Source organism: Vollenhovia emeryi, unplaced genomic scaffold, assembly GCF_000949405.1.
Source record: "Vollenhovia emeryi isolate VEMERY1.0 unplaced genomic scaffold, V.emery_V1.0 DF939180.1, whole genome shotgun sequence".
NCBI classification, from domain to species: Eukaryota; Metazoa; Arthropoda; class Insecta; order Hymenoptera; family Formicidae; genus Vollenhovia; species Vollenhovia emeryi.
Genome location: NW_011967186.1, coordinates 1,179,513 through 1,198,260, shown reverse-complemented (window position 1 = coordinate 1,198,260; position 18,748 = coordinate 1,179,513). Strand labels below are relative to the sequence as shown.

The 18,748-nt window shown below is 43.1% G+C and overlaps 1 protein-coding gene across 1 annotated transcript in view; it reads left to right on the top strand.

Moving 5' to 3' along the window:
- The window catches only part of LOC105563170 (inhibitory POU protein), a 45,222-nt gene extending 28,158 nt beyond the window's left edge, over nucleotides 1-17,064 (top strand). Inside the window, exons 2-4 of the mRNA XM_012014538.1 lie at nucleotides 1,805-1,861; nucleotides 10,246-10,434; nucleotides 15,198-17,064. Of these exons, the coding sequence (XP_011869928.1) occupies nucleotides 1,805-1,861; nucleotides 10,246-10,434; nucleotides 15,198-15,962 (1,011 nt within the window). The 3' untranslated portion in view covers nucleotides 15,963-17,064. The remainder of the gene's footprint in view (nucleotides 1-1,804; nucleotides 1,862-10,245; nucleotides 10,435-15,197) is intronic.
- Nucleotides 17,065-18,748: the final 1,684 nt, after the last annotated feature.

Sequence of the window (18,748 nt, the reverse complement as noted above, 5' to 3'; positions counted from 1 at the left end):
ACATTTTTCTATTGAACCATTTTCTGTGAAACTTTCTACACAAGGGTTTTTGGAGGGAGGGGGGTATAGGTGTGTGTTATTGGGAAATATTAAAGTTAAACTTAATCCTATTGATGACGATAATCGCATTCGAGATGTCAGATCTCCTCAGATCGAGATATATTATTGAAAATGACGAAAATGAACAACATCGAATCACGCGATATCTTGTTCGGGGCGTCAAATGGATGACACGCGGCGGGATAATATCGTCAATGAGCGTTTGACAATCGCGCAGAAATACAACGTCGATATTCGCCGAGACAAAAGACGCCGCGCATTTTTCATAATCCTTCATAATTCAAGCACCAGGTAAAAATATCCCGGTAATCACGAGTCTCGAGATATCATTAAGCTCTCTCTATCTCTCTCTCTATCTCAAATCGACTGGAAAAAATAAGGTTCTATCTATTAAATTTTTTCACGGCTGTTTGCCCCGATGAATATTTGACAGTCGGGCGTAAAAGCGGCACCGATATCCCGGCGTCGGCGGAAGATGACAAATGACTGAAAAATTATGTCGAATGCACGCTGAGTGGCACGTATATCTGCAATCGAAGCCCGATGATGTATTGTGCGTACACGTCGATTCCAAGTATCGCCACGGACGCGCCGGGACGTGTGACACGTTAATAAAGTACGTCGCTACGGAAGAGTGATGTATTCATATTAGTCTCGGTGCCCGTAATGACATAATCATTGTCATCAAGAAGCGCGCGAGTGCAGAATTGGCCGACGCTTTAATAAGGACGATATTGAATTACCTAGTTCTGCGCGAATCCTAAAATGACTCATTTAATTTGCGACGGCGTCGCGACGCCGGTATGCCCCGATTCTGTCAATCTTTCGGCTCCGCTTTAAATATAATATAAATGTATACGTACGTATATCATATACGTATATGGGGGGGCACGTATACGCGCGCGTGCAAGCGGACAATTGCGCGCGACCCCGTGCGGCGCCGCGCGCACGCGTGCGTATCCTGCGGCGATCGGCAAAAATAAAATATGCAGACGGGATAAATATTAAGTGCCGTTGACAGGTAAATCGCGTAACACGTTCGATTTCCATTCGGATGAAAATACTTCTCGGCTACGGTCATTAGCCGCGCATTGAAATTTATTACGTGGTCTACGCGGGGGCTCTAGAACATAGCCGCGTGACAACCCTTGTCGAACATAGATCTGCGCTAACAGAATACACATTTCCGTGATACGAGATAATCCGATGTTGATTTTACTTCCCACCGTCCTGTCGCGCGCGTTGCCCCGATATGAAATTACTATCGTAGACAGCCAACGATACGAGTACGTTACGTCGGCTTGCTTGCTCCGTTATCAAGCAATAGAGGGAGGCAGCAGAGTCTTAAAACGTGACAAGACCACGTTTAACAATAAGAACAAACGCACTTGTGACATGTCACGTATTTTCGAAGCAAGAAAACATCATTAATTATGGATTAATTTTGACAAAACCTCACGTTAACGTTAAATTTACTACAATTAAAGTGTTCGTCCAGTGCCGTAGAAGCTTTTCTACGTAATGAAACATAATAAATTGTTTGTGCAAACTGGACCTAAACTCTGGCGCTTAAACCCTGTCTTTCCGCTTTTTAGTTTAGTTTAGGATCTCGTCCCGTGCCTTGCCATTTCTACGTGAAAGAAAATGATTTCACATTATCCAAGTGAAATTGATTTAACGATGTATAATGTCACAAGAGAATCTTGACTCCGATGAGAAATGGTATTTCGTTTTTATTTTGCAGAGTCGTATATTCGAAGACGCATCCATTGTGTGCAATTCTTGGTCACCGAGGCATAATGTGAGTACCGAATTCTGTTTTTTTTTCCATACTTTTCATTTACACTGTTTCCTCTTTACGCACGTAAAGGAGGAATTAATTCGAATGACTCGACTTTGCGCGTTGTTGAGACAAATGTTACTATGCGACGCAGCCCGTGAGAAAAATCAGCTGTTTTATTAATCGTAGATTTATTTAGAAGGCAGTTAATAAAGCACCTAGACGGATTAATTACATCTTTACGGAACGACGTCGCCTGCGACATCATTTTAATAGGACAACCCGATTATTTGAAACGTCTTCGGACGAGACAAACGTAGTTATACGTCACGTGTCGTCTTTCCAAGTAATTAGATTCTCATAATATGTGCGGCAATTTTGTTGCGCTGTACATCCTCGCGATATTGCAATTTGATAAATGAAAAAGCTCGCGAGATTTTTTACAAGTTGTGTTCGCATATATACAATATTTGACTTCGTTTATCATCACATTTATTTTCCGTTTTAAAAGCTGCGTGTGTTTCAAAAAAAAAACTGTGTAACAAGTTTAATCGGTTTTCACGATATTGAATGCTTTCAAATGTCTGCATATTCTGCTTTAAATTGCCATGCTTGTTTAGCTCCTTCGTCATAATTAAATAAATTCAATAAATCGACTCAATCTACCTTAACCGCAAACCGTTCGCGAACGAGATAAATGAGAAGACACGAAGAAGCTTGTTGCCACGTAAGCACGGGGAATCCCCGCTGTACAATTTCAAGACTTTTCGTTAGTGGAAATTCGATTAGATTTCACTCTCGCGGAATTATAAACGGAGAAAAAAAGGAACTAGACGCGAGAAAAAGGGGAGGGAGAGAGTGGAGGCACCGTGGACAGAGAGGAAACGACGGGAGAGCGGAGTAGAGGGCGAGGGGGGGCAGAGAAAGAGATTATGAGACTGTTGCTGTATACGAAATGCCCCCATAATATTTATGCTTTACGGAGCCACGTAGTTACGGTGGCCGGGCTCGCATAAACTCGCTAACTCGTGGTTACGATTATGGCCAGCAGTAAATTGATTATTTAGATATACGATGAGGCGATGCGGGATAGTCGAGTGCCGTAAAAAGAGCTATGTGTCACTTATGCCCGCGGATGCAACAGATACCCCGCGGCGCCCCGGCGAGAGAGTCGACGCGACCCGCCGCGCTTTTCGCGGGCACCACGTCCCGCGGTTCTCCTCCCTCGCGCCCGCAATTATTCGCACGTCGAGGGGGTGGTATCGCGTTCTATCTTTCATACGCCTGCATAATGACGCGGGGGCGCCCGGCGATTTCGACCGCGTAAATTCGCGAGGAACATTATCGACGAAGACGACGAAGGGGCGAGGGGGTGGCGCGTTAGATACGCGTGTAATAATAATGGAGGACAATACGCGACGGTAATACGACGGGACCGCAGCGGAATGACCGAACGCAACCGGGGGAATGGAAATCGATAATGCAGATTTAACAACAATAATACCGGGGACGAGATGCGGCCGCAAGTCGCGGCGTCGCGCCGGTGCGCTTCGGCGTTACGGACATAAAAAGACGTTAATATGATAGTATTAGCGACAATAGCAACGCTTAATATTAACGTCGTTAAGGGAGCGGAGCGTAACAGCGCTATTATAAATCGATGATACCCGCTCCGGGGTGGCGGCGGCGGCGACGGCGGCGGCGGCGGCGGCGGCGGCGGCGGCGGCGGAGGCGACGGCGGCCGCGGGGTCGAGTCGCGTCTGCGCTACGAATGAAACTGAATTTGATGGACCCACAGCGCGAGAAGCCCACGAATAATGTTCTTTACTCTAGACAGTAGGTACTCCGCCATGCAAGTGATAATTTGAACAGTCTCCCCGTTTTCGTGTCAGACGTCAGATTTTCTGGAAGAATTTACTTATTCATGCGTCAGACTACTCCGTGATGTAGGTTATCGGACGGAAATAACGTAATTGTCCCAATTTGCGATATCCGATAGCCGACGGGTCCGCGGCGCGCTCCCCGCGCCCCCCCGCGCTCGGACCCCGCGGTAACCGCGAAGCTGATCGCTAATAAATTTCGTATATTCGGACGATACGTAATTGAACCGCACGCCGCGTGACGAGATTTTATTTTATTTTTTCATCCGCCGCTGATGCGCCCCTCTTAGTATTGATGCCGTGCTATTCGTATCTTATTGACGCGACGGATGCGCTACTTGGCGGCATTTATCGATCGAATCTCGCGGACGGGCTCTCTGACTAACCGCCTGGCTCAGACACGACTGAGCTTTAATTGCTAATTGATTTTGTGCACACGTTCGAAGGTTTATGTACCATATTGATGTGTCCGGGGCACGTCTAATTTTGCCCTCGTCTGCTTCCCGAACGAAATGGATTAAGGCAATTGGTTTTCTGGGAATACGTACTTGCGAGGAACAGCGCCTTGATAGACAAACGATTATGCGCATCTGATACGAGTGAATTATGCAGAAATACGCCGCGATATAATCGGCTTATTTTGCTAGCGCCTTCGCGCCGAGGATTGCCCAGAAAAAGACGCGCTCCGATTATATCCTACAATTTCACGCGACTATCTCACAGCCTCTTTGTAATACAATAGTTAACGTATGAGCGTTGCCGAAGCAAAATTGTTCGCAGGTATTTTTTGAAAAAAAGGTTTTCTGTTACCGAGACACTAAATATTCTCGGCGCATTTATATTTCTCGCAACCTCATTGAGTATAAAAATAAGACGATATCAAAATTAAATCAATAATTGTTATTCTCTTCTAACGAATTAAAACAGATTGACTTACTATACGGAGAAAAGAATAACGGATATAAATGTAAATTTGTCTAGAATAAATTTCCCCTCCGTCTTACAACGCACCAAGTTGGCACTGCGATATTCGACAAAAGACGATACATGCTATCATTTTATTCTAGACTTTAGAATTTTTCCTTTCAGATTAAAATATTCCTTTCTCTGTAATAAATATGATTGGCGCTATATCGATCCTACTTTATGATACATTCAAGTGTAATAGCATCGGATCCGGAAATTTTTTTCTGTGGGCGCGTAAACCGAGGTAACAAAATTAATTTGCTTTCACGCTCGTAAAAATTGGCCTCCTTTCATTAACGGTTGTTGTTAAAATTAATAAGTACCGTTAGTCCCGCGCTTCTCTTTTTCGGGGATCGTCTTCCTAATCCCAAGCTACCGACACAATCCCGCACTAAACACCGTCTTGTTATCAGTTATACGTTAGCCACTTAATCAGACCTACCGTCGCTCCTCGGATAAATTACGCGGAGAGAGTCTGCAGGGTCTGATAATTCAATTGTAATTGCCTAATCCTCATAATACCTTACTACCAGAAGACGTATCTCGACCGCTGGGGTCGGCCGCATCGAAAAATGACTCTATTAACCGCGACGACGTAGAGAATCGTGTAAAGGGGAAGAAACTTTGCTAAACAACGGCAGGAAGTGTTAACTATGTGGCTAATAAGAGCAATCCGTATTCTCGGTGGCACCTTAAGCCTTGTTCACAATATACCAACGTTTTGCGTTAACTCGACAACGTGCACGATATCATAATCCTTTTTAAGGACGCGAAGCGTTACGTAAGAGAAAAGAGCGGCGAGGAGAGAAACATTTGTTTCTTTTTATCAACACGATAATCAACACTAATAGCATGTGTTGTAACAATGTGTTTATCTCGCTAATTAATGATCCTAGGCAAAGATAGACTCGGCACTTTAACTAATTTCGACCGATTCGGGCGATGGAATGGAGAAGACCTGATTTGTTGAAATACAAGTAAAAAAGAGAACAAAGTAATAATGTGAGAGATACTTTATAATAGAACCTTCTCCCCAACTCTGGTCATTCCGGCTACTGTAATCTTGTATATACACGTGTATGTGTGCACGCATGAAGATCGAGTGACTGCTGTTCAAGTGTTACGTTAAAAGAGGGTCCATCGCGTCTTGCCCCTTAGCCGTGAACCGTGATTTATTGCCCTGCTAATGCTTCGATTAAGCAGCATGTCCGTGTGAAAAACGTCGTCATTTTGGACCCACGACTTCCCACGGGAAGTTATTGTGCCCGGCATTAATGCTTACCCGCAAAAGTAATTGTATCAATTGCACTTTCACACATTTAAATAGCGAATCGCTTCATCGAATTTCATTAACTGCACCCACAGAAAAAATTCCCGGATCCAATGCCATTGCACTTCAAAACGAACTGAGGTTGTAAAAAAATATAAATGCATCAAGAATATTTTTTGTCTCGGTAACAGAAATATTTTCCGAAGGTGTGCGTACGGCTCGCATTGGCCTTCCCACCCTCCACTTATTTTGATATTTTGAGAGCCTAAACATATTGGATCTTTATCAAATTCGTTCGTCAAATTTGTGCTTTTCCTCATTCTTTCATAACTCAAGTTCGGAGCAAGTAATTTTCCAGCAATGTTTATCATTGTGCGAGGCTGTAGAGCTTAAAAATGAGAAACCAGGAAAACTATCTAATAAATGAAACAACGCGCACGGACAAAAATACTTAATTAACATTTGCTTCCATTAAAATTTTTTCTCTTCATTTTGTTTTGTGTACAAAGTTGGAATAATTTATTTAGATATATCTGTGTGACAAACAAGACACGTCGTACATTTTTCATTCCGTGTCCCTCCTTTTACTAGCATGTTGATTGTCAACTCTGGCGGAATGCAGCTCCGCATTTCGTTACGGAAAATACAACGAACGACAAGACGGCGAGAGGGAAATTTCGGAATTAAAAAGAGTGACGGCAGTTCAGCAACCTAGAGACAACCCGTAGGTACGCCGTACTCGACGAAGACACGAGGAGTTCATAAATAATCGAAGCGCTGGAACACGCCAGTGGTTTCCGCATGAAACATTGATCGGGCAATGCGGACATTACAGGTCGTAATGAAATAAGTGGGCAGTGAATCACTTTTAGCTTTACCTGCCTCGACCGAGCTAACGATATTTTGATAACTCTTTCGGATTAATCTGGACAGGGGCAGGCTTGCCGGGTTACGGGGAATAAAGAGTTGTTGAAGAGAATAATAAAACTTTTAAGGACTGCTTCATGTAGCACCCGCATAAGGCACAACATTAAATTGCAGAATGAGCAATATATATTTCATGTATTTACGTCACTGTTAATCATCATTTCAGATTACACGAACATTCGACCTGGTTACTTTTGACATGCCCGCACTTTGCAGAATTGATATTAAAACGTAAAGCAATTTCTGAAAATTTTTCTGTTATACATCAGAGGACAAACTTTGAAAATATTGTCTATTTATTTTCTGTAAATATATTATACTTTAACGTAAATTGGAATGTTCTCTATCAATTGTGATAGAGAACTGAAATGTTCTCTATCAATTGTGATTGTACAAATCGTCAGTACGCAATCGCAATTCTATTACTAATCAATCACTGTTAGACAAACATTTCGTGCGACATTGAAATTCGTTATTTCAACTGGAAAACATGTACGTCGTGAATTTCGTACACAAATATCTTGTAATATTCAATACTTTTATTCATTGAAAAGAATTTTTTAATCCCGCCATCGATTTTTCGCGTATCAAGCAACAATTTTTACGTACATTTGTAACAATAAATTATGCAGTGTATTTAATAGAATCCAGCAAACTCATTCAATTCGTTTATATTTGAAAATTAGTTTATCCAATTAACGATTCACACAGCAATGACGTCAAATAATGCACATGGCACATCTTCACAACAAATAAAAAAAACCCAATAATTATAACCCAATACCATTACTAAATAGAAGAGGAAAGCCAATCGACTAAGAAATAGCTTAAGCTGTGCACCGACATGTATAATTACGCGACTTAAAATTGTCTCAATATTAATTTCCTGGTAAAAAGAAAACACTGATCCTGCTCAAGCGTAGATTTGGAAAATTTATCTTTGTTGAAATGGCTTCGAAGGCATGTTACAAGTTGTACGTGACTTATAACTGCGAATTCTTTGAACGTAGATCGAACCTAGTAACATGTCGCAAGTGACAGATGTAGTTGATGCGGAATGTCCCATATAATATCGATCTCGCCACAGTGTACAGGCAAGTCTAAGTGATATGAGGCTATGAATGCAATGTATAGCTTTCATTAAGATATCCACCTAAAAGAGTTGCTTTAATCAATAACAGAGAGTATAGGTGGAAACAAATTGGCTGCAACCATAAAGCCGATGTGTACAGTAGTCGATATTAAGGTACATAAATTTCAATTAGTTTGCCATCAATGCAAATTTACATCGGCAGTCCGCCGTGATCGGGGGAGGGAGTTTAATATTTGTACAAGTGAATAGAACTCGATGTGATTTCTCTTTTTCCGAAAAAGCCGGGGTAGAAGAAAGAAGATTGCGCCATTCAATTCCAATTTTTTAAAAATCACGTAATACATATCGGCCTAGAAGCGCCAGTGTCTGAGAAGTTAATACAGAACACCGAATTCTGCGCATCCGCGAAATTCTTCCGGCATCAGCCGATCGTAAAAAGGGAATTTTGAATCCAACCCCCCCGTCGCACATAACACGCCATGAAATGAAATCACCCGCCCCTCCCCTTGTTACTCCGTTCTGCGCTGCTCATAAATTTCGCCGTAGCGTAGTTTAAGCTATTTTCGTTACCATTAAATGTTGACTTCGCCGAGGGGGACCGGATCTCCAAACACGCGAAAGGGAATCGGGATGATCCTCCTCTCCCCCCCCCCCCGGCTCGTCCAGTTTCGCCACCGCTGTTGCGATACTGACGGATATATTCTGTCCACCGTCCCGAGGGGGACTCGGTCAAGTATCCATCCTTCGGATCGATTCCAGTGTAACGGATGAATTTGATTACCGAACATCATAGGGCATGTGTACACGCGCTAATACAATGACGTTACCGGGCTCGGGGGGATCGTAACCTAATGCCATTAATCCGCGCAGATATCGCTGTTTTTCCAATTACACGCGTCTCTCGTTTTGTTGTGCCAAAAATACCGTGTATGCAAACGTGATCTGTATCTTTAGTATCATAATATCTCATAAATTAATTATGAGAATCCCGCCCTGTTTTGCTGAACGTGGAGAATTGCTTCCCCGGCATTATTTTTCTGCCGTACGCGGAATAATACAAAAACCAGGTGGCTAAACTTCAGGAAACGTATTCTCCTCATCTTGGAAGGGTTACATAAACGTGGAATCGGCTACGTTCCCTTACCCTTGCCAAGTTGGGGATACTTTTTCTTTGCGGCAGCATGTTTGTAGTTCACACGACGAGTGGATGTTTTGACGAAACTTGTAACCTTTTACGAGGCTGCGTTCGCAAGTTGTCATGACTGCCGTTCGGATAAACTCGCCCTCGAGGGAAAGTAATTTAACATTCCAATGTAAAGTTTATATATAACGCGATATCGTTGCATCCTACACGTGCATCCTGGTACTAGCAATTTCTAGTTTTCTATCGCTTTGAATAATTTTTCCCAATTTTACGTACATGTATTTCGATACATGTTGAGCTATTATCATCTCACAGATTGCAATTAAAAATCTAACGAAATAAGTAACGAGCGACGACACATTTTCTGAATAATAAACATCTCTTCGCAGCATGCATTTACAATGTGTCACACTCGTTGCTCGAGTCGAATTATGTAATGAGTATTCATTGCCCGTTGGTGAAAGAATTTTGTTTATACGCCCAATTTGAAATAACAATTAAATTTGTATAATAAAACGATGGAGAGTCCTGGTGAAACTTTAAAATGCCATTTAAGTGATAGAGAATTTTTGTCCGAGCCTAAAAAACTCGCCAAACGCGAATATCTCGGATAACAAAACTATTTTTGGGATATCGATCGTACAGCCATGTTGCCGTCCGGTATATAAACTCACTGTTGCCCAGACAACGTCAAACGGATTAAATTCAATAAGAATGTATATAATAAATAATAGGCTATAACCAGTCATTTTTTACATTAAAAAGCAAGTTAATTTACATTTGCAAATTACTGTTTAATCTGTCTTTCTTTGCGCGTAGCAACAAGCCGCAAAATGTTTTTGATGATATTCAACGATGGTTTCTAAGTACCACAAAAATCGCATTGACATTTGGTGAACGATTAAACGATTAAAATTAATCAAAAAAATTAAAATAGCATCAATTACGGCAAGTTTTCGAAAATGTTGTTTAAACGAAAAAAAATGAACGTAACTGCAAAAATCGCATGTATGTTACAACTAGATCGTAATGTATGCCATAACGTGTAGATACTTTGTGTTGTTTGAGCGCGAAAACGTTACGTAACGTTTTAATCAACGATATATTATGCACTTTGTGTTTCAGGGTGATTTGTTTGGTGGCTTGAACAGCGGTCTGCAAGATGGCTTACTTTCAAGAGCGGAAGCTTTGGCAGCAGATTTGGGGAAGCACAACGCCGGGACGCCGATGCCGCTAAAGCACGATCCCGTATCTGTGTATCATCACGGAGCACACATGGCTACCCCCCATCCAAATAACCGGCCACATCATCAGGTACAATCACACCTCCTTGTGAGTCCGCATTTTTGATATATTATTCTAGCGTACGTAATACAATGACACTGCAATGCTACAAAGCGAGCACGCATTGTCTCCCTATGCAACGGTACGTCAACAAGCCGTGTAGATTTACACTTTACGAATCGATAAGGCTCTCGTTGAAAGGAAAAGCAATCTTTCGTATCTCTTTGCAAAGAAAAAAAAATGGAGGAACGAACATTTCGTACGTGCTTTGTCTTTCCGTTTGCAGTTTCTTTTCTGATATTTTATTTTAGATATCGAAACTAGACTTGGAGATTTAACGGTTCACCGTTAATAATGACAAAAAAAAGAATAGTATTGTACGAGCGAGGATAATTAACGTGATTAAAGCTAAAGGCCTCCTTGTGAGTCTGAATTTTTGATATATTATTCTAGCGTACGTATTACATCCTACAATACACTGCAATGCTACAAAGCGAGCACGCATTGTCTCCCTATGGTACGTCAACGAGCCATGTAGATTTACACTTTACGAATCGATAAGGCTCTCGTTGAGAGGAAGAGTTAATCCCTTTCGTATCTTTTTGCAAAGAAAAAAATGGAGAAACGAAAATCTTACACGTGTTGTGTATTTCCGTGTGCAGTCTCTTTTCTTATATTTTATTTTAGATATCGAAACATACACTTGGAGATTTAACGGTTCATTGTTAATAATGAAAAAAAAAAAGAGCAGTATTGTGCGAGCGAGGATAATTAACGTGATAAAAGCTAAAGGCCGCTTCGTAAACCCCCGTACACAAACCCGGGGGAGGGGGGGGGGAGGGGTGCATCCATAAAATGCAACGAATCCAACGGTCAGTTAAAATCGTTGCCAATAATTAATTACGCGCGGCAATTAATTTTGAATTCATATTTAATCGGCAGATTGAAAAATTTAATTTACGCAGTTTATTTGTTAATATCGCGAACAATGCAGACAACGATTTTAATTTTCCGCGTTTTAATGGTTAATAAGCCGCATTATATTTACAACCCGTCGGTCATAATCGCGCGACAGCGCGACAGCCGCGGCGCGGTCGTTATGTCGTTTAGAGGCGGACAAGATACATGTAATTCCGTGCGAATCGCGTTTCAATTTGTTGCCCCGCGTGCCTTATGCTAATCTGAGCAATCTGATGCCGACGAGAGGAGCGCGGGCGCGCCGGGAGAGCGACGCCGGGTGCCGTCGAGTAACCAATGCGCATCGATCCGGAATGATCTTCTCAAATGTAGGGGCGTGTTGCTTGTATATTATCTCCGTGTCGTGACTGCTTGTAATGCCCCCTCCCCGCCCTTAATAGAACGCAATGAATTCTAAGGGTCCGCGGAACCTGCGTCTGCGGCGAGGGTCCAATGTGGGTTTTGTTCAGCTTCTCGCGTGCCGGCTTTCACGCGGGATTTGCGTACACTTGATTTTATCGTCGTAAATCACCTCTGATTTTTCTCGGCTCCGTTTAAATACAAATTATTTAGTGCTTGGTTGTTTTAACTCGATTATTGTTTCCATCGTGCCATTTACGCCGCGCTGTTTAGGAGTCATGTTGAAATCTCATTTTCCGACTTGAATTTCGATGCCGCGTCTCTCAAATTCTATCGCGATTCAGCGAAATTATTCCAACAAGTTGGATTATCCTAATGTATCTTTTGATAATTCGGTATCTTTTTCGCGAATGTATATAATTATCTCTTGAAATATATACTAGAAAAAAAGTGGAAGCTGACTCAGCTTTACCAAGCAGCTTTACCTAACAATTGGTGTTATTAATTTGTCTCGTTGTGACACATGTGATTTCGCGTGTAACTCAATTTCGGAAATGCTCTAATGGAATTGTGTACGATTGATTCTCAATTTCAGTGATCGAGTAGCGACCACAAGAAAACTCCTACTCAATTGGATATGCAGCTTCGCGCAATAAAAACACTTTCGAACTATACTCCATCGATAGCATCGAGTGTTAATAAACGCGCGGTATTTTAGCACCGTTTCCAAGAAAATATGCGCGCATCGGCTAACTCTGTAAAAGTCAATCAGTGGACTATCACCGAAAACAGCGAATATTCGCTGGTTCACAGTTATAAGTATAGCACTGAATTATTCGGTGTGACATCGAATAATTGTACTTATAACTGTTTTCGGTGATAATGCACTGATTGACTTTTAGAGAGCAGGTGTACAGAAGGGTTGGTGACAAGTAGTAAAAAGAAGGCAAGAAATAATTCGGTTTTAAGAGAGAGAAAGAGAGAGAAATGGAAAGGCAAAAACAGGCGTCGAGCTGGTGTAAAAACAGCTACGCGGGCATGCGTGCGCGCGAGCGTGAGCGTGTGCGCGCGGATCGGGTGCGGATACAGCGCGGCGAACAAGGAGGGAAGAAAGAAAAATTAGGGGTGAGGTGGGCAATAGAGCAAGGAGAAAGAGCAAAACATAGGAGCCGGCTAACCCTACCATCGTGTCAGCGTAATGATGAAATATTGCGCAGGTCTCTCGGGCCCTACCTCGTACGCCCCTGGGCAAGTCCACCCCCGACAACCCCGACGAAATCCCCCCCGCTTTCCGCCCACCTCCCGCGCGCGCGCGCCCTTCCCCCTCGTGTGCTTGTATATTTGCTGCCGGTGCTCCCGAGCTTCCACCTTCTGCCTTTTCCACGCTGCCCGCCAGTGTCCGTGCAGCGCAACCCCCCCTGCATTTCTGATGTAACTGCGCTATCCCAGGGCACCACCGCCGACCGAAACCGTGCCATCCAGTTAGCTCACTATACTGCCGTTCTCATGAGAATAGATGATGCGCGTGTTGCCTACGCGCGTACGTGTACGTGTGTAAGCCTCGGCGAGGTCGTATAAGCGCTTACGTATGTACGTGAGGTAATGGCCGGATTGAGAACGACGTGGATATTTTTAGTAGCGATTTTTATAGTGATTTCGGCGCAATACTTGGCGTTACGTACTACGTAAGCGCGATACAACGCAGTTCCACGTTCGGAGCTAAGAATAATTGATGCGGAGCACAAACGAACGCCAGAGATTGGGATTAAAATGTAAATGTACTTATTAAGGGATGATTCGACAAGATAATACGTAGCGCGTCTCACACGCATCGCGCGCGTGTCAATATTTTAATATGAATTATACATTTTGACATACGTCACGTGTATCTGTCCCTTGGAAAAAAAAATCATTTCACAATCAAATCTGTCAAGGATTTGCACACGCATCGCGCCGTATCGACGGTCACGCGCTTGCGATATAAATTGTCGTTTAATGAGTTCATCGTACGTGTACGGAGGACAATTTTATTTCTGAAATATACGCGTGAACTAATTCTAATTACATGTCCTGTCCCCACGGTCAAAACCGTGGCATCTAGTTAATTCAGTATACTCTCGTGAGACCAGACGATTTCATGTGTGCAAACAAGATCATACGCGTGTGCGTGATACTTTACATACTTAAGTATGTAGAGAGAGAGAGAGAGAGAGAGAGAGAGAGCGCAATAAATAAATTATGTACAAGATACAAAGGGGAGGATCGGCAATTGCGTCAAGTTAATTGAAAAACATTTATCCTAATTAAGCGACTTGGGTGATCGCGACTTGAGAATCGTAACGCGTATCGGTGCGTTCCCAGAAAAAACGTGGGCGAAATTTAAAGGGAATAAGAAACGACGGATGAAATATGGAGGGCACCGTCTCCGTGCCTCTCCCGGACAAAGTGCCATTTCGAAAAATAGCTTTCCCATCTGGTCGCCCGTAATTTCCGACTTATCGCATTTGACTGGTGACAATCCATTTTCCGTTTCCCGCTCCGGACAGACGTAACGTCCCGATATTGGCTTTGGGAAAGCGAGCTAACGACGTGTCGCCTAACGCAACGGCAGACGTCTGGGCGAAGAAAAATATGAAAGAAGTTCATAAATAATTTGTAAAGAGTTATGCTGGAGGTGCGTTCTGCATTCGCCGACGACGGCCGCGGCACGTGCTGCATAATTATACGTGTTAGCTTGTACATATTTCCTACTCTCTCCACACTCTCCGCACTCGACCTAACTTTGCTTTTTATCCCCTTCATTCATGCCTCTCCCACACCATCATGGTGCTTCATCAAAATGCATTTCCGCAAACTCGGCGATACGATACGCATCCGGCCTTTCAGCGTCTACCTTCGTATTTACACGTTTCACTTTACCTTGCGTATTTCCTCGAACAGTGCATACATGAACCGAATTTTTCGAATTATTTACTTGCAAGATACCCTTTTACTAACGCTTTAATAATGAAAAGACGCGGCCGATAGTAAAAATCTTGTGTCAGTGGATAGTCAAGGATATCTCTCTTTATTGTTCAAGTTGGATCTCGTGAATTTAACAATTGTCTCAATTGTAGGTTTTCTTTCGTTCATCAATATATTGCTAATCGTCATATTAATAATTGTCACACAAAGAATAAGGTAATAAGTGAAAAAGAGAAAAAATGGAATACGTAATTATCAGCAAGATTCGCGTGATTATCGGACGGAATAGTAGCTTTCTCGTCTCGACCGTAATAATAAATAGGGGTGTATCTTCGGGGAGGTAGATACACCGTAGACGAAGGACATCGGCGTATTTGACCAGTTGGCCACTAAAACTTTGGACGCGTCGTTACTTCTAAGACACTCCGGCGATATAAGATTGAAAGATCTGGTAGCAAAAGGAACGCGATAGCGCGTACTCGTATTGAACATGTTAAATTGGCGTGTTCCAGATGAGCCATCCAGGAATGGAGAGCCTCGACATGCTGGACCCAGCAAACTCGATGACGACACTGACGCCGATGTCCGAGAGCACGGGTGGAGGACCGGGACACCACGCGGGCATCCACGGTCCCTCCGTCTACGGCGGCATGAACGGTATGATGAGTCACCACCATCATCACAGTAACCTAGGCGGCGGTGGCGGCAGCGTGCCGCATCCGGCGCACCATCATCCGGCGATGGCCGCAGCGGCCGCGGCCGCGGCCGCGGCGGGCCTGCACCCCGACGCCGATACCGATCCGCGCGAGTTGGAGGCGTTCGCGGAGCGATTCAAGCAACGGCGCATCAAGCTGGGCGTGACGCAGGCCGACGTCGGCAAAGCGCTCGCCAATCTCAAACTACCAGGTGTCGGCGCGCTCTCGCAGTCGACGATCTGTCGCTTCGAGTCGCTCACGCTCTCGCACAACAACATGATCGCCCTGAAGCCGATCCTCCAGGCGTGGCTGGAGGAAGCGGAGGCCCAGGCGAAGAATAAGCGACGGGACCCGGACGCGCCTTCGGTATTGCCGGCCGGCGAGAAGAAGCGGAAACGTACGAGCATCGCCGCGCCAGAGAAGCGCTCGTTAGAGGCGTATTTCGCGGTGCAGCCGCGGCCGTCCGGCGAGAAGATCGCGGCGATCGCGGAGAAGCTCGATCTCAAGAAGAACGTCGTACGAGTCTGGTTTTGCAACCAGCGGCAGAAGCAGAAGCGCATGAAGTTCGCGGCTCAACATTGACCCGAGGGTGGCTTGTGACAGCAGAACTGACCGTACCAGCTGCCCAGTCTCGAGCCCAAACCCGAACCCCTGACTGAGTTTCAGGGTTGGCCGTGAACCGCCCAACACTCCGAAGGTGGGCTTCCCCCGGCTGCCCGCCGATAGACATCGCGGTGAGGAGATTCCGAGTCACCGGGATGTCTATCCGCGGCAGTCTTTCGCGGCCGCTAAAAAAACGAATGGTTCGATACTGCGGGCAGACGTATCGGTACACGAGGCTGTCACAGGCTGAGGACGAGTCGCTTGTTATCATTGCGCGTGTGTAATATGCTTGAAACGCATATGCTGGAATCACCGGTTGCAGGGAGCTATTCTTGACCCGTTTCGGTTCGCGATTCTCTCTCCTCTTCAGCTAAATACGATTACCTCTCGTCACGTTATACCCACATGCAATGAAACGCTGGTGACGCGTTTACGAATGTTTCACGATGGATACCATCGCGGTACGATGGCAGTCAATGTTATGGAAATCCATACTGAAATCGGTTCCGCCGCGTCGACGTATCGTTCGTTTTCCACGCGAATGGAACTTGTTGCAAAATGACTTTCAATATCGATCAAATTAACCGTTTTCAAATTGACTTAAATGACAAACTTCTAGCAGAGCTTTCCTTAATCAAAGACACGTAACTTACACCCTGACGTCGAGACAGTAATCAGGTAAATTCAAGCGCGCTCGAAAATACGAACGCGAGTAGAGATAATGCCGAGAAAACACTGATCGCTGCAATAATGCATAACGCTTTCAACGGTATGATTTTTGGAAAATGGACAACTCGTGCACTACGGGGATATAAGCGCTTTCTTCGTATTTTCATTTACATTAACAGTAAGCATTGTAGCGACGGATTTGTGTGTTGCATGATAATATTATAGGGCCACATAAATACCATCCGATTCGTGCATTTTATCCGAAACAGGATACGATATTTGTTATGTTTTTTTAGGAATACACATGGCCGAGTAAATGTTACCTTGTTTTAAGTAAAACGCTGTCCGATATTTGTTATTAATTTAACGGTAAAATATTTACATTAAATTTCACGTAAAATTAATAATTATATAACTTTTATACTTTAACATATTTTTTTTGTATAATACTTTAGATAACTATTTTTTATCCCTGTGACCACAAAAATGGTTGAAAAAAGTTCTGATAGAGCCTAAAATGGCGGACATCGCTTCATTTGTCACCAACTGGAAAATGTTGTAAGCGTTTACTAACTTGGTCTTTTTCGCAAATTTTGTGACGAAATGGAAAAAGCTATTTTTTGAAACGCGTTCCTAACATGGCCTACTCGTGAGCTTAATATTAAATTAAATTTAAAAAATATTAAATAAAGATTTGTTGGCAATATTCAATATTACAGTATCGTAGATTATCAAGACGAGATGAACAGCGACTTTGTACCGTATATGATTTTATAGAAACAATCGAAGATTTAAAATTCAACTTGATATTTATGTTATCACAATATTTCAGCTAGTACCTTCTCCCGATCGACTAAAGTAAAGAGCCCTTCAATGTTGCAATCCACAAAACTACGAGAGCAAGAAACACACTACCAACGATAGCGATAAAACAGTTTACGATGCCATTTGCCCTTCGACCCCTCGTCGACATATGACATCCGCGGTTGAAATCGCTGTTCGGCTCCGATTTCACGATCATATTTCTCACATTTCGCAAATAAATATGCAAAATCCTATGATCCGCGCCAAACAAATTTACAAGAGAAATGGCATTTCTTTGCCAGAAAAGAAGAAAGTTTAACGAATTTTTATTCGAGATTCGCGGATTTTGTCTACGATATTGCATAATATTGTGTAAGTGCACATCTGTACTAATTACGAATGTGAACTAAAGATTGTTTAAGTGTACGTTACTGCGCTTTAATACCAGATTGAAACGGAAATCGTTCATCAACAATTGATTGGTTCAAAGTAGTACGCAAACCTTGTGAAAGGAAAGCTTTCCTATATGTAATCTTTTCGGTTACTCTCGTTATAAAAAAAATTAACGAATAGAAAAATAAAAACTGGCTGTCTTACTTTCTCTAGTACAAGATAATTACTTTCAATTGGGTACAGATAAGAGTGAAAATCTTAATTTGATGCGACTGGACCGTCATATCGTCAACGCAATTGCGATCTTAACGAATCGCCAACTCTACAATATTGTATTATATTTTACGTGGTTATTAATCGATAACAATTCTATCGCGAAATAATGCATCGGAAACAATCGTAAATCACTAGGTCGCCATTGCAATAATTTACTGAGCAATAATCATTGAAGACACGATCGATTATCGAGAGATAATCCCAACGGGGTTGAAAGAGCGAGAAAGAGAGAGAGAGAGAGAGAGAGAAAGAGAGAGGGACTTTTCGTCGTTCGTTTATCACGAACGAGCTTGTCGTGACAAGTGAACGGCAAAGAGCAAGGATTACCAACGCGTCTTGAAAAGTACAACTCGAAACATAAAATATAAAGTACGTATTTGTTATAAAGACGACGCGCGGATACGTCGCGCCGAAGAAAAAGTGATATTAATCCTAATGAAGACGCTCAGTGCAGTGTAAACAGTAAAGAGAACGATAGTGCGCGTATGAACGAATGAATGTGTGTTGCGTATGTAAGAGAGGACCGGGTTGAAGTTTAGAAAAGAGAGAGAGAGAGAGAGATAGGAAGGAGCAAATAAGAGAGAGAGAGAGAGAGAGAGAGAGAAAGAGAGAGAAATTATGAG